The sequence below is a fragment of the Corvus brachyrhynchos genome, unplaced genomic scaffold (assembly GCF_000691975.1).
Source record: "Corvus brachyrhynchos isolate BGI_N302 unplaced genomic scaffold, ASM69197v1 scaffold105, whole genome shotgun sequence".
Lineage (NCBI taxonomy): Eukaryota > Metazoa > Chordata > Aves > Passeriformes > Corvidae > Corvus > Corvus brachyrhynchos.
The window spans coordinates 3,739,562-3,756,183 of NW_008238452.1; the positions used below are offsets into that span (position 1 = coordinate 3,739,562).

General features: G+C 39.1%; 1 protein-coding gene across 12 annotated transcripts in view; it reads right to left on the reverse strand.

Moving 5' to 3' along the window:
* KIAA1109 (KIAA1109 ortholog) overlaps positions 1 to 16,622 on the reverse strand; it is an 81,378-nt gene that overhangs the window by 20,804 nt on the left and 43,952 nt on the right. For 9 of the 12 annotated variants that reach the window (XM_017736907.1, XM_017736912.1, XM_017736911.1 and 6 more), the window contains exons 41-56: positions 15,916 to 16,135; positions 15,054 to 15,212; positions 13,866 to 14,041; positions 13,600 to 13,775; positions 12,275 to 12,981; positions 10,885 to 11,112; positions 10,420 to 10,513; positions 9,365 to 9,415; positions 6,293 to 6,499; positions 5,943 to 6,181; positions 5,092 to 5,336; positions 4,479 to 4,584; positions 2,412 to 2,509; positions 2,126 to 2,311; positions 1,252 to 1,420; positions 539 to 750 (exon numbers count right to left, since the gene is read on the reverse strand). In XM_017736907.1, the coding sequence (XP_017592396.1) occupies positions 539 to 750; positions 1,252 to 1,420; positions 2,126 to 2,311; positions 2,412 to 2,509; positions 4,479 to 4,584; positions 5,092 to 5,336; positions 5,943 to 6,181; positions 6,293 to 6,499; positions 9,365 to 9,415; positions 10,420 to 10,513; positions 10,885 to 11,112; positions 12,275 to 12,981; positions 13,600 to 13,775; positions 13,866 to 14,041; positions 15,054 to 15,212; positions 15,916 to 16,135 (3,273 nt within the window). The remainder of the gene's footprint in view (positions 1 to 538; positions 751 to 1,251; positions 1,421 to 2,125; positions 2,312 to 2,411; positions 2,510 to 4,478; positions 4,585 to 5,091; positions 5,337 to 5,942; positions 6,182 to 6,292; positions 6,500 to 9,364; positions 9,416 to 10,419; positions 10,514 to 10,884; positions 11,113 to 12,274; positions 12,982 to 13,599; positions 13,776 to 13,865; positions 14,042 to 15,053; positions 15,213 to 15,915; positions 16,136 to 16,622) is intronic. The other 3 variants (XM_017736913.1, XM_017736906.1, XM_017736905.1) reach the window with 2 other exon arrangements.

A 16,622-nucleotide genomic window follows, 5' to 3' on the forward strand; every position in this document is an offset into this window, starting at 1 on the left:
CCCTAGTAGAAAACTGATCCCCTCATCATATCTCCTCGTGTTTTTCCTTCTCTGCAGAGCTTCAAAAGCATCACCTCTGCCCACACAATGCCTTGCATTGCTGTTTCCTAAATGCAACACCTACATTATAAATTTATTAGGGCAGTGGGAGTCAAGCCCATCTGGGAAAAGAACAAAAGTCCATGTTTGATCGAGGGCTATAATCCATAGGCCCCATGACCAGAGAACACAAGTCCAGGATCGATTCTTTTCTCATAGAAGGGTCACACAGGACTTAATTGAACAATGACAAAAAGGAGCTTCAATCCTCATGTGGTTTTCTGGTGCTTATTTTGATATGTACAATTGCATACACTTAGGTGTACAGATTGATTAATTTCTAGCTCTACGAACATCTATAATTATGTTTCCCTATAAAAAAGCCCACGTATTTCCTTTTATAAGACTAGACCTCTTTTGAAATATGCATCACCTGGTTCTGTATATGTACCACACACAAACTGGTATTTTAACAGACTTCTCACACGCTTTTGCTTACCTGGGGTGTGTTTGTGATGGGCAGGCAAATTCCTAAGTCATTGACAGTCAGCTGAAGGAACAGGGTCCCAAAAGCCTGCGCAGAGGTTTGCTGGATTCCAGGCAGCATATCTACCACTTCTTTTGTGGCCATATGAATATCTTTATGTAAAGCCATTCTCTGTTCATTCCAGTTGTCATATGCGGCCTTGTAGTTCAGCCAGAATAGCACAGCTTGATGAGGAAACCAAAAATGTTTAACTGAAATCCTCACATTAAAAAAACTAATGTACATTCACTAAATAAATTCTTTTTTTTTTCTCCCTTTTACAGTTCTCCGTTACTTTATGTCAGAGGATGTATAACAAGGGGCACACACACATTCAGGTTGCAGTGATTGGGCTCGTGCTTCAAAGGATAAGATGAACAAACCTGATCATTTACCATCAGAGTTAATATATTAAAATGTCCTGCTGTTCTCAGCATTATTTGTCTGTGAAAATTTACAACAGCAGCTTCCTCCAAACCGTCTGAAAACTAATCCCCTCAACAAATGGAATTTTTGATGTTTGATGACAGAATTATCAATCTGTTGAGCATGGAGGAGATCTCTCAAATTTCTCATCTACTTAACATGAAACATATTGAATCTTAAATAATCAAGCCTCTTGGGAAAAAAAAAAAAATCTCTTCCTCAGTATGAACACTAACTTGTAGCAATTGTCTCTACAATACCTCTGTCAAAGGCCACGGGCTGGGCAAAAACAATGGGTCTGTTCAGAGTAATGAGCACAGCTTCCCTGTCTGATGAGCCACTGATTTCTTCTCGGAGAGCATTTCTTAATCCAATTCTTGTCTTGAAGTAGGCAACTTGATGGAAGTCTGAGCCAGCTTCTTCATAAACCTTAAAACATTTCAAAAAATGGGAAGAGGGAGAGGTTTGCAGCAGGGAAGAGTTCAGGGAGGGGGAGTGGGAAGGAAAAAACCCCAGATTACTGCATTTGACAAAATATAAAATTAAAACAGCAAGTTGTGTCCTTTCCTCTTTTTCTTCTCTACCCAAAGTCCATTTGAGGATCTCCAATATTTTTGCATTAAGTTGTGATCACAGTATTATTTTCCTTATTTATCATGAATTGTTAACTAACATAACTATTTATATATCGAGATCCTCTATTGTGACAGTTGATTTATAGGTCCTAAGATTTCTATTTGCTTGTATGTTTCTAGGCATCACAAAATACTTTCATATCCTAGAATAAGCAATTCCAGGTAACAGCAGCTTTAAGAATACAAGAGGTACAACAGTCAAACCAAGACAGACAAACTAGGTCAAAATGTAGGTCCAGCAAAGTTTGGATCTTCTCTGATCTTATTATTTCATTCAAATATTCTAAAAAAACATATCAATATCAACAAAAGTTTTGAGTTTGACTCAGTAGAAAGGCTATCACTGTTCCAAAGGGCTAAGAAGTTCTAAGATATTAATAGTATGGGGAAAAAAAACCCCAAAACAAAAAACCAGTATGGTACAACAACCTCTTGGCTTGGTTATATAATTTTTAAATCACTATTAAGAACATTACATGCAAAGGTTTTGAGCACTGACCTGATGTTTAACAATCTGTCCCAGTGCCAGGTTCAAATCCACCTGGCATTTTCCAAACAGTTTGAGGTAGCTGCTACTTCCAGGCATTGCTTTGGTTTGCAGTCTGTTGGAGAGCTCAAGTTCTATCAATCCCGTTTCAAACCTCACAGCACGCATTGAGGGAGTTGTAGCCGTCACTTGAATTCCCTAATGGATAAAGGAGGTACAAAGGTACGAGCATCTGCTTCAGAGACATGATGAGAAAGGGAAAAAAAACCCCACCACTGTTTTGTCATCATAAGATTACCTTAAACTGCAGGCTCAATGAGTAAAGAAGAATTTTTGGTTTATCTCCATCTGTTGTGCCATCGTGTTCATTCCAAAGAGGTATTGGCTGCTCCCCTCCTGTACACGTTAAATATACACAGTCAGAGTTTTAACAAAGAAAGCATTTTAAAACCAATAGATATAAAGAGGTGACAGTGAATGAAGCCTCATTTTAAAGTGACTAGCTGAAGATTTATAAAAACAAATGGATTGAAGACATCAGTGCAGATTCATTTTCTTACATATTATTAATAGCCCTCTACTGCGAATGAAGGAAGAGTGGTATGTTCCTCCCTCCTGGGAAACTTTCCACAGGAAGTCTCAAAGCCTGTAAGGAGTAACACCTACTTTTCAAAAAACATGTTATTTGTCCCCTGCACCAATGTATCTCCTACTTATCTGACAATACAAATTCAACATTTGACCAAATACTATGCAAATTCCATGAAATGAGGAATCGAAATGATATCAGTATTTTTCAATGAGAGGAGGAAAGAGTATTCTACAATTATTTTGGTTTTGGGTTTGCTTCCTCATCCTGGCACATTTCATCCCAAGTTATGTGCCCTTGAAGCAATCCTGGCTTTAATTCTCCTTGAGATTTATCTACATTGCAACTTATATTGTATAGGAAGAGCTTGCTGCTGGAAAAGGTTAAGCCATTAATTCTCTCCAAATATGCCAATTCTTCTAATTACAGTTATTTGGTGGTAAGAACAGACAGTTAAATCATGGATTAAAAACACCCCAAACAACAACAGTAAATTTTTATCATTCCATTTTGTATCTGGATAATTTTCTTTTAATCAACACTGCCTTCAACTTCTAGAAGCAATTATTATGGAGTGTCTGTTCATTAACTAGCTCCCAATCTGTACAACTTCACCTCAAGTAATTGGCACTTACACAGTTTTTATATAAGGATAATATGCAAATGATATTTTAGTGCAACACAAGCCATAATTAGAAAAAACACTGTAGCACATTACACTAATTGGTACTTTCAAGCCATTTAAAAAATTACTTTGCTCCAAGCCAGGAGGACCAAGCCAATTTCTGCCCCCATTGTTCTGCACTGAGCACCCAGACCCACGGATTGCTGACCTGACCATATCCCTGCTGAATTACCCCAATATGGAGGGCAACAGTCACATTTCAAAAACCATCAGGCTGCTACTTGCAATACAAATTTATAGTCTGGAAAAGCAGAGAACCAGAACTGGCCCTAAGTTTCTCACATAAAAATGCAGGGGAGATTGAAATGCAGGGTCTAAGGAACACTGTAAAAGCTAATATGGGTTTCCTGGTTCAGCACTGTATGCTCCTCTACAAAAAATGTTCTAATAGAATAATGACAGCTGTCAGAAGAATTATTGTTCCCCTAAGCATTTTCTTACTACCCAATACTAATGTATTTTGGCTGGAACAAATATCAGGGTGTTTCTTGTTATCCCTCAGGAAATTTAGCATTTTCCATTTTCTCCACTACATTTTTTAACTGCCTCAAGGGCATGTCACGTGGACCTGCACAGTCCTTTTGTTGCATTTGTATACCTGAATATATATACACACACACAGAGGTACGTGAAAAGATGTAGATGTACACACAGACATTCCTTTCACTTAGTTACCACTTGTTATTCTTTCTTTCTCCATGTTGTTTCCAACTATTGATGAATCTTTACACTAAAAAATAGCTGCATTTCTGTAACAGCCTTTTAGGATAAGTCAAAAAGTGTTTAAATCAAAGTGAATACAGAAGGTAACCCAGCCAAGGTCATGCCATAGATAGACACAGAGACTGATGTCCAGAATGCCATACAACCCTGCTTCCCAAAAAAAATCCTGCTTATGATCGACCTAGAATAATTTCCAGAGCCTCTGTTATTATTTCAAAGTCCTGCTCTGCTTCCTGCTGCTGCTTGCAATCATAGACATGAAATGATGGTATCTGTAAAATAAAGAGCTGATCCTGAGAGCTGTTAATGTTACCATCAAACAAGGTTTGAGGATCTTACTTAAAGCTGCTTTTACGTGTTCTGCTTACCTGAAACCTTCTGTATGACCTCATTTACTTCTTTCATGAACACTTTTTGCACAAACACTAAATGGTTTAAAAGGTCAGTTGTGAGATTATGTTCAAAGGAACCAACCTGCAGAAATAGAACATTTTAGAACAAAACTTAGTTTTAAAAACAGTGGATTTTTAGGGTTTTTTTTTAGCTGCAAACATCAGAAGTCTCAATTACAAACATGCCAGACTATTTTCTGACTAAAGAATTACACTTAGAAGAAATGCCCTGCTTTTCCCCAGCAGGCAGGCTTGTTTTAAGCACTTTTCTCTCTGGGAAAATTAACTATGGAAATTGGCACACAACTAGAACTTGTGAAAAGAACACTCTGTGTCGAGCAGAAAGTTTTCTATCATTAAGATTTTATGTCGTGTCATTATTCTATTTATGGAGCTGTCTAATCCCCCCCAAAAAAATAAACCAGCTATACAACAATAAAATTGTCTTCCAATTTTTCAGTATTTGGATTCAACCGGTAAACCTGAGAGTTCTGGAGGAGGCAGGTTGTTAAAAAAACATGAAGATGCACAGACAGAATTGTAAGAGAAGGGAAATAGCAAGTTATCAAGATGAATCTTGAACACCTACCTCAGCCACACAGCGCAGGTAGTTCCCCTGCAGGTAGTAGCCTTGCTTGGCAGGGAGTTCATCTATGCTCCAGATCTGGTCAGAGTAAGTGTCATGCTCTTCCATGACATATTTCCCTGACATGGTGACAGGAGGCAGGTTGAGACTGGCCGAAGGCGGAATGGTCGACATGTCAGTGGCAGAAACTTTTGAAGTGAAGCGCAGTCTGTGATTTGGAAGCTCAAAATTAAATCTGGTTTGGGCACCTGTAAAAGGAAGGCGGGAAAAGAAAAGGCATGAACTGGCAAAAGAATCTCTTATTTATCCTTAAATTTAAGAACATTTTTTGAACAATAAAAAAAAAATTAAAATGTTTAAAATGTTATTGAGGTATACAGACCCAAAGAGCTATATATATCTACCCCCATGATTCTGGGTTGTCTTAATTTCTAAAGTAAACTAAGGCTCCACAGTAATAAATGGAGAAGGGAGTCATACAAACCATCTCAGGTGTACTGAGACCTTATAAGACTATTCTCAAGTAGCAGTACAGATCATAATTAATTAATCAAGGATCATAAACTGATGGCAGCAGTCAGAGTGAAGCATCCTGAGAGGAGGCTATATATGAATGTATGTAAGTCTTCACCTGCTCTTGCATTCTGCCCCTGCAAATTGCGTGTAACAACCACAGTGAAAATTCAATCAGGTGGCCCTGTAGAGAAGTCCACATTAAAAAAAACTCAAGCTGATGGCAACAGATTCAAACAGATTCTAGCTATAATTCAAGAGAAACACTGAGTGCTTTTGGATGCTTATAGGAAGGGCAAACTAAAAGCAATAATGTTTTTAAAGTTCCAGAGAACTGTTACCTGTCATTCCATGACTCCTCATTCTTCCCATCTTGTATTCCGCCTTCAGGGAGGGCAAGAGAGCTGCTCCAATAGCTATCCCATCTATCATGGCACTGAACTTCAGCACTATGGGCTTCTTTTCCAAGCCTTCTGGCAGCTGTGGGAATTCATTTGTTTCTACCGGAGTTTGATTGATACTTGTTGGAGTCTTCTCTGAGGGCAGAGGAGTCGCCACATCTTCTTTGGCTGGTTGGGGCCTGTGGACCAAGACAAAGAGCGGAAAACCCTTCCTGTTATTCTGCCTGGCTCTCCCACAGACACCTGAGGTGGCAAAATCCTGGAAGTGGGAGGGGTTTGGGAGCACTCACGTGGTGGAGGGCTGCCGGATGAGGTCGGAGATCTGCTTGGAGAGCTGGTGGGAGCTGCGCACCATCATGCTGTGCAGCGTGGCCGGGTGCTGTGGGATGTTGATGCTGATGGCGCCCACCTTCACCACAGCCGCGTTGTTGGTTTTCAGCCCCCTCTGGGCGCTGTACAGGGCCTGCGATTTGGCAATGCTGCACTTCACCACAGTTCTGACAGCAAAAGGGAACAGCAGTCATTTGGACATCCTCCCAGTTGTAGGTTAAACTGAGTTTTGAGGCGTTAGCTGAACTTCGAAGTAATTTTGTTTGTCAACTACACCCACATTCCTTTTTCTTTCACTTTACACACAGATGCACTACATGCCACAAACAACTACGCTACACTTAAAGGAACTACACATCATGCATGGCAAAAATACCAAAAATACCTGTTAAAAACTGCTATTCTTGCCTAAAGTAAGGTCATTTCAGTGCATACACACCAGGCTGCACATAGACAGACAAATTTACACACACAGAAACAAAAAAAGAGCCTTCCATTTCAACTCCTGTTCAGGAATAATCTTGAATCATCCTTTTAGTAAAAGGACTTAGTAAAATCTGATTTTAGCATCCAAATAAAGTCAATGGAGGAAATACTCAATATTAAATACATAGCAACTGATAAATGAATTTGTGAATCAATACTGATGTTTACTTCAAACATATTATTCCAAAATACATCATCTAAACTTTATTTTAATGTTGAGAAGGATATGGTTCACAATGGTTACCCAAGATAAAACTGCAACTGCACAAAGCTGACAATTTTTGATGTCATAACAGAATTTTGGCATAGCAGAGTTCATTAAACTCCTATTAAAAAGATATTGGGATAACACATTAATGTCCCTATGGTCAATTCCTGGAGGGTTACCCAATGGAAGTATTTTATGCAGCCAACACAGAATTGCAGCCTCAAAGAGAAGGACATGTAGTTGTCAAGATGCAATACATCAGCTAAAATGGCTTAAAAATAGACTATAAAATTGCAACATCCAATGCAAGTTTCTCAAGTACTATATTTCAAGGGGTATAGCTAAACCACTTTTTGTATCCTATTTAAGTTGTTTAAAAACAGTTTGGTCTATAAACTGTCTCGTGGTGAAAGATACAATATTCTGTGAACTCCACTCTCTAGGTAATGTTTCTTCTTATTCTTATGTCAAAATATCAGCAAGCCCAAGGCAACCCAGATGTGGAAATACAAACCAAAAAAAACAGACATCACCCTTCTGCTTATAATCAAGAAATATACAGCACTGAAATGCAAACACTGGCCTATCAACAGCAAATTAATTGACTGAAGCTCAAGGAACATTCTCAGATTTTCACAGCTATGCAAGAGATGCAAGTGACCTAAAGCAGTTCAGAATTAATACTTTGGGGCAGACCATCAGGTAGAAATTATTTCAAAATATGTGATGTAGGAAACAAATCTTAATTCACAACAATTTTCAGAAAAACATTATATAAATAAGCATTACTTAAGAAAAGGCCAGACTTGTTTTAATCCACCTCTTTAAAAGAAAACCACAATTATTTCTCTTGATGTTTGCTTATTTCCTATTATCTTCCTGCTACCATTCTGACTCAGCTGTTGTGAAGCCAATCAAGAACACATTTCCACCCCCATCTGTAACACAAAATAGTATTACATTCAAACCATTTTAAATGCTTCCTTAATTAAAAAAGTATTCCACCAATTCAGCTGTTGCAGGAGAAAAAAACCTCAGCAAAATTAACTCTGCTTTTCTCCTAAGGTATTTTCATATTTCGTGCAACTAATTAATTTCTCTGCTGCTTGCCTACAAAAAACCTACTTCCATGACAGAATGAAATGTGGAACAACTGTCTGGCTATCCATTTATTATTAAAGATCTGCAGTTTGCTTACCTACAGTGATATGCCTACAACAGATCTGGTTGTATCTAATTAAAATCATTAATCATTATTTAGGTTTTATACCAGTAATGCTTCCAGAAAGAATTCTATATTCTTGCATCAATACCATAAAAAAATCACTCTCCAGACAAATTTGTGACAAAAAGTCTTTGTCCTGCTATAGAACTGACTACAAGGCCAGTACTCTACAGATTTTTGGGAATGTTGTAAAAAGGAGGGGGGAGGGAGTCAGCAGGAGGCCTGTAACACACAGGAACTACTACACTGAGTCAGCTGAAAACTCAGGCAGCAGCAGATACCTGAGGTGTAAATAAATGATCCTTCCTTTAATTTCAGCCATCAGGAATTTACTTTCTAGGCCAGAGGCTGTATTGTGTTCATGACTCACCACCAGACCTATCCTACATGGATTTATCCAATCCCTTTAATAATGTATACTTTTGTTGACCACATCACATGGCAGCGAATTCAACAACTCAGTGATGCACTGGTTTAATGCTGCTACCAGACAAAAAGGAACACAAATCCCACTATTCTCCCTACATCACTTGCAGCTTTACAGTCCTTCCAGAGGTATAAGGACATTTAAAAGTTAATCCTGTATTACCACAACACTGAATACACAGACACAGAGAGGAAACCTACACCCACACACACAGATCTGCAGCATGGCTGGGACCTGGGACCAGCACACAGGTAAATAAAGAGAGAAAGGAATGGCCCTGTTCATGATGACACCACAACAGGGACTATCACTCCAAGCACAGCAGTTCCAAAGCAAATCTCACCTGCATGCTCCCTTACATTTATCAACAGTATTTCAGCTCATTAAAATAAGCACAGGACCAGATCTGAAGAACTTAAGGACCAGTCAAACCATTTTAACATTACAGTAGTAAGTGCAGTGTAATAGCAGCCCCTAAAACTATATTGCTAACATTTACAAGGGCTTTTTTTGGCAGGTATTTAGCAGGCTTCATTAAAAACAGCTTATCTAGGTAACACAAGATGTTAAACCAAAATGTATTCAAGCAGCATCTGCCTACACAATCACACATAGTAGGAATGCAGCCATTAGGTCCACAACACAGAGTTAATTCCAAAACTATTAAACATAATAATATGACATACAGAAACTCTTGTTTGGCTGTGCTTGTAGGAGATGTAGGAAAATCCTCCAGTCTACAGATGAAGATTGAAGAGAAAGCAAGAAAAACAAAAACAAAGCAAATAAAGAATAAACAGTCATGCAAAATTAGTCAGTTAATTACTTGTAACCCACAATATGACATTTATTTTCAAATTTACCAAGTTGAAGGTTTTGGGTTTACTCATGTTTGTTCTTTGCTCTTGTTGTTTTAAAGATTTATCATTATTTTCCCTCTTTCCTTTTGTACCCTCCCTATATGTACAGACATGAAGGGCTTCAGTCACCTTCAGAAACCCTTTGTGACTCTTAGATTGGAACTTTCATTTATCCCTCTGAAAAACTTACTGGAATCAATTTCGCTGAGGAAATTATAAAATTCTATATGTTTTAAGTTCTATGTAGCATCTTCCACACTAACCAAGAGTTAAAAGGAGAGAGAGAAACTCAAGTCACATTATTTAGCCCCTTTCTTACAAGAGTCAGGTTCCAAGACCAGTCCACATACTGAGGGTTACCCAGCTAACACCCAAATTGTGTGAGGGTGATCTGTGCTACAAAGAGTCGTGGTTCAGCTGTTGTTCTGCAACTCAAACAGAAAGAGATGCGGCTCTTTACAAAGAAAAATAATGCGTGGCCTTTTTGAGTCTGTGAACTGGCAAAAATAAAAAACCCAAAACAATGCGGATGCTGAGCAAGTGATTCATGATGTTCATGCACAGGAAATGATTCTCTCCCCCTCCCCTGCCAGGTTGTGTCAATTATATAAAGGCTGGAGAAGGGATATTAGAACTGTAAAAATAACATGAGAGAACAAAGAATGATGCATTATGAGAATTGAAAAATGTATCTATTAAAGAAACACTATAGATCTTAAACAGGAATAATCAGCATCAGTAGATTAACTACTCCCTAAAAATCTTGTATGGTTTGAACCTGTAAGTTCCAAAAAGCAATTAGAAGCACAAGAGGGAAAATACACAACTTATACCACTTCTATGCACTTGAACAATTTTAAATTGTGAGACTTCCTACTTACTGGATATTTGGGGTAATTCCCTCCAGCAGGACGATATTGACACCTCCTATGTGAGCAGTGGCACATGTCTCAGTCATCTTTTGATGTAGCACATCTTTAGGAAAAAAAGATATATGACAGCATTTCAGTCAATAAAATACGTCAGGTATGCCTACTGCTTTTAAAAATATTGCAGCAGAAAAATAACTGAAAAATTACAGCTTTAGCAGTCACATTAAAGGATGTCAACTGTAAATTGTAACAAGAAGAAAGCTTTTAGAAATGAATTACTATCTTCTAAGAGAATTTCCTCCATGGCACTTCCAGAAAATCTTGCATCCTTTTAAAATCCTTCAGCATCCTCGTAATAGTTTTTAAAAGAACTTGTTGAATATTATTATATTACACACACACATCACACACGCACATGAACATGTGAAACTGCCAGTGAATTTCACTATGGAGAACACTTTTAACTCATCCCACCTTTCATTTTTTCTTTCAGGGTGAAGCTGCCATGGATTCTTTTCAGCTCGGATTCCATGGTGAGGCCACCAATGTCAGCCTCCAGGTGGGTTCTGTTCACCATCCCTATCCCAAAGACGATGAGGGTCACGTGCTGTGGCTCCGAGGTCACCAGGCTGCGCTTCCGCCCGTTGTCCTGCTCGTTCTCAAACACCACCCTGCAGGCAGGCTCAGTGGGGCTTCGAACACCTACAGAGACACCAGCAGTTATTTAAGGGTTTATTTGTAATAAATCCTTGGCATATCCCATATATATTTGTATTTGAAACCAAGGCTCACGTATCTTGCATGTCAACAAAACTCCTCAGGAAAATTATCTGTGCCTCGCTCACTCCACCCTAATACCATTGCAACTGAACCAAATCCAAGACACAATGAAGACAATAATGAGTGATGTGGTTTCACTATTATTCAAAGATATGCTCTTATGTTCCTTATATAAATATTTGTAATTATCTAATTTTATTGTTATACCAGAAAAATGCCCTGACAGTTTCCAATTGTCCTGTTTATTTTTTGATCATTCCACAGGCAAAGGTTCTAATAATTCTGTTTTGGATGAGCAAGTTTTCCTTTTCAACACTCAAGAGCCTAAAAGCAATGTAAGAAAATTTACATTTTGTGCAGATATCATAACTGTGGATATGATATTCCATGCATGAAAGACACTGGTATCTATTTAATACAAGTTCTCATCTAACACTTCCTCAGTTTTTTATTCTTTAATTAAAAGAAGTCCAAGGAAAATATGGCTAATACAGCAACTATACCATCCCCTGCATATTTACAGCAACCTAAGTTCAGCAACAAAAAGAATCACGCTAGTCAGCTCTCAAATTTACTCTGCTGTGTTGAAATACATTGGAAATAGCAATAATTACATCAGATCTCAAAGTTTTAGGTGAAATTATAGCAAAACCACCTGTAATCTCTGTGGGACTTCACCAAAATCAGTATTTCACCTTTCCTGCTCTCAAGGCTCCCTTTTTTTCTTCTTACTGTCAGTCATTCTCAAGGCAGAAATTGTCTCCCTCTAAGTGGCTTATGTACATGCTGGCACATTTTCACAGAATGATAATAAACAGCATTTCTGGTAGCCCCTTGAACACAAAACAGCACCTCAGAAGGAACAAACTCAATCCACACTACACAGTTAGTGAGAAAAATTAAGCTTTTCTTTTGTATGTCATCTTGGTGAACTAATCAAAAGCTCACCTCCATCCTCACCACTTGCCCCTCTGATCCAAGTTGGATGTGGTGGGCAACTTTCAAAAACCATCTTGTGACCAAGCTCTAGAATGCCACATTTGAGCAAAAGCACACACACACAATTATTTGGATTCATGTTTACCTGTTGGCCCAAAAGTTTCAGAAGACTTTTCTAAGATGCCAGTTGGATCAGAAATGAGTGAATAGAAGTTCAGTAGTTTATACATATTCTGCCAGCACTCTGCAGAGGGTTCGCTCTGTTCCGACACGGTAATGGAGTCAGAGTCATCCATATGGATCGCCACGTGGTCAACCACATCTTTGGAGCCTTTCCTGGACACTTTGGAAGTCCTTCGCTCTGACCTCCCCAGGGAATTCTTGTTCCGAGACTCTTTCTTGTTGTTGTCGTTGTTTGTTCGCTTGTTCTTGGTGTTGTTCACCCTGGTGCCTCCGTTGAGGCTCCCTCGGGAGCTGCGGCTGAAATCCGAGGAGCGGAAGTCCCTGTGCTTGCGGGTTTTGAAGGTGGGGGTCGGGGAGGCCGAGCCAGCCGTGTACCTGCTCAGTTTGATGTCTGTCTGTGTGGCCTTGATATCGTCAATCATGGTGCTGAACTGATGGATGAGCCGCACCAGGGCCATGTCCACGTGCTGGCTGATGGACTGGCAGGAAATGGTGAAATTACAGTGGAAGGTGTTGTAATAGCGCTTGTTCAAGTCATGGAAGGAGAGGGCGTTGGCGGAGTTGTGAGGGGTGCACATGGATTTCTCCATCACCACAGCACTAATGCTGAAAGTCTCTAACATCAGAGCTGGTTTGAATTCCAGAGGAGGAAGATTGACAGCTCCTTGCCTAAGGAAAGGAAAGGTACAAGTTACGACTTTGTTTCTTTTTATGAGAGTGAGAGTCAAATACATTTTTTTATACAGCCTACATCTAATTTACTGAATCCAGCCTTTTACTTCCCTTAGGATATCACCTTTTTACCACAGTCCTAAATACAATAAAATGAACTTTTACAATTTCATACTGTGTGCTACTAACATAGCAATCATCCACTTCTATGAAACCTAGTTTGGCATGCAATCATTGCATTATATCCTAAAGCTTTGCCCAAAATTGGTCTGGGGGAAGATTCAGCATTTTCACAAAAAGCCACATCATTATTTACAGGATTAATTATTAAACACCATTGCAGAGCCACTCAAATTCCCCCCCACTATTATTCCCACCAGCTCTCTCCCTTCCCCAGTCTCCAATTTTCAAAGGCAGCTGAGAGTCAAATAGAATTCCCAAACCATTCCATAGGAAGATTTTTAAAAATATTTTAACAGGAAGACAAAATGAAAGATTAAAAGAATAATAGGATAAGGAGCAGCCCTTTAAAGTGCTTTGGAAATCTGTTGTCATGTAAAGCCTAATTTCTGTTCTTTAACCAATACACGTATTTTAAAATCTCTCAGGGCACACCTTCGGGCTCGCTTGCTTTTCCTTTCCTTTGCCGTGTCTGAATCAACAATATCTGCTCTGAGGCAGTCCAGAGTTCCTGAGAAAGAGAGGTACTCTCCAAAGTACATCCTGTAGCACAGGGGCATCGCATCCTGCGACTGAATTCCCGTGTAACTTAGCAGAGGTTTGAAAACAACCTACAAAACAAAACCCAGTTATTCAGTTATGAAGACCTTGATATTTTCCATATTCTTACTCATCATTTGGTGATGTGCAACCCCACTTACCTGTGCATCTGCCAGCTGGACAGCAGGAAAGCCCTGGTTGCCCTCTTCCACACCTGCAATATCATCCTGGCTGGTGCTGTGCTGAGAGTGGGTGCCATCCAGGGTGTTCTGGTCACTGGACAGAACTGTGTTGAAGTCTGAAGCAGAGGGGATAGTAGGAAGATTGGGTGCCACACCTGAAAAATAAATACCCATGGAACACTAACACCACAGCAAATCTTACCATCACCGACTCTATTAATTCAGCAACATTAATTATATGGATACACAAGCCACATTGAGGTCTGTAACCTCACAAAGGTGGCATTCAGGATAAAGAAACAGCCTGATACTGCTGGAACTGGTAGAGGTTGTCCAACTCAAATTTGGAAAGAGTCTTGCAGCAGAGAAACACATTCCAGTTTATAAAGGAGCCACAATAGTTCAGCAATATGTACAGCACCATGATGTTTGTAGGATCAGACTACTGGTTCAATATTAAAAACAAACTAAAACAACTTCTTGTGCCTAAGATTAATATAGGACAGCTGAAGGAGTGTTAATACAAAAAGATTCAAGTATAGTGTTAGTGAAAAAGAAAATTAAGACCCACATTTGAAAAGTCTGAATGATGACAGGCTGGCAAGAAAAATAATAAGGCTGCAATAAATTGTTACACATCTGTTTCTTTAATACATCTAAGACTTTCAGAAATATAGATTTTTCTCCATTCCCTTACACCAGTTAACCACGTCCCATTCCTAAGTCACTCTCAAAATAGATGTTTATGTTTAGTCTCAAAATTGAACTGAGAAAGAGCAAGGATTCCAATGCACACATTACAAAATAAGGATATGCAAATTGGATCAAAAATAGCCAACAGAATCGAAGGAACTCAGCAACAGAAAATGACTTTATGGCTTAACTTTTGGCAGCTACACATGGTTTTGGCAGCTACACTGACAGTCCCAAATGTAAAAAAAAAAAGCTGAACTTTGGAGGCAGGGTGAGGGAAATTAAAACAACAGTTTTGCTTAAATCCTATCTTTTCATTTTCCAGTTTGCTGGGAAGTCCCACAAATACTATTTTCAATCAATTAAGTTCTGTTGAATTTAAGTCACACTCTCAATTACTTTCAGTCAGAATATGGCAAACACAGGCACAGCCAACCCAGAACCATCTCAAACTCAGCTGCAAATTAGCAATACCTGTTGGAAGGCTGTTGTGTCCAGACTTGGTGGCTGGACTTTCCTGTACGACACTCCCCCTGTTGCCCACAGCATTGGACATCCAGTTATAGAAACTCACAGAGGAGGGCTCAGACAGCAAAGGGTGTTCAGACAACATGTCTGTGGCCACAGTATTTCCTGTGCACATAAAGCAGAAGCTGCAGCATTTGTTCCATCAAAGTCAACAAAAAACAAGGAACATGGCACGATTTCACTGGCAACACCAATTTACTATAAAAATAAGCCTAATTCTCAAGGTTTATTCCACTAAAATATGTGTCAAACAGCACTACAAGTGCTACCACAGAACTTACACGTGGCACTAATGGATGTTGCACTACACATGGCTTTGCATTTGCTCATCTCTACCATTAGTTAGAGGAAAGGAGTCATTAAGAAACCAAAATACCTCTTTTTCTGAACAATATCTTAGTCCCTGACAGCAAAGGAGAGAGGTTTTAGAGAAAATACAGTATCATATACAGTATTTAATTTACATATAAAGAAAACCCAATAACAATACACTCTGAAAAATAATACAGAGCATGAACATTTCAATGTTTCAAATTTCTCAAATTTTTGTTCCTAAGACCATTATTAAATATCTGCAAATTATCATACGCAATAGTAAACTAAGTTATTGAAATATTAGCCTTTTTGAGCTACTTACAAGGTCAAGAAAAAATGACCTTATTTATTCAAAAAGACTCATAAATTGAAGCTAAGTAAAATCAAGACTAAGAAAAGGAAAAATATTTTATTTATTCTGTTAGTTGCAATTTCTTTTCCCAACCTGATGCACTTGCAATTCTCCCTCTGGCTTACTTATGCTACATCATACCTGTTCTTGTTAAAGAGCTACTTTTAACTGCAGCTGTACTTCTTTGAGGAGTCCCTTCCAAAAGATTGTGCAGGCTAGGAAAACTCCCAGTCAGATAGCTGAGCAGACTTTCTTTCCTTGGACTTTCCCTGACTCCCATTCCGGAGCGGCCAACGTGCACTGGTGAATCTGTAGCTGTATCTCCACTGGTGTAACTCAAGGAATGATATGGATGAATGCCCTGTGTGCAGAAGAAATGAATGAAGTGCTGTGCAAACTGCAAAAAGGAAGCAACCTCTGGTCTGGATATGAGGTTGGAACACAGTAATTTTACTACAAGTTACTGGAGAGCTTTGCCAGTCTTAGATTTTGTATCATGATAGTTAAATCCTCGTTTCTGCTGCCATAAATAAAAGATCAAAGCCTATAAAGGTAAAGGCACATCCTTAAATGAAGGATGCACATTGTCCTGGGTTGCGGTGTATTCTATTGCCATCCCCATCAGCCGTTGGGGTCGGGTGGGGCAGTGTTTCCTTGCCTCCTCCCCCCAGACTGTCTTTCTGTTAATTGCCCATCATTGTCCTGCCGCCTGACTCAGAGATAACTCCCTCCGGACTATCTTCTGTTAATGAGCCTAATCAACACTTTGCCTCATGACTCATTACCCCATTGTGAGATGCTCCACCCAGAGGGAGGAACCAAGCATCCCATCGTGGATATAATCTGAG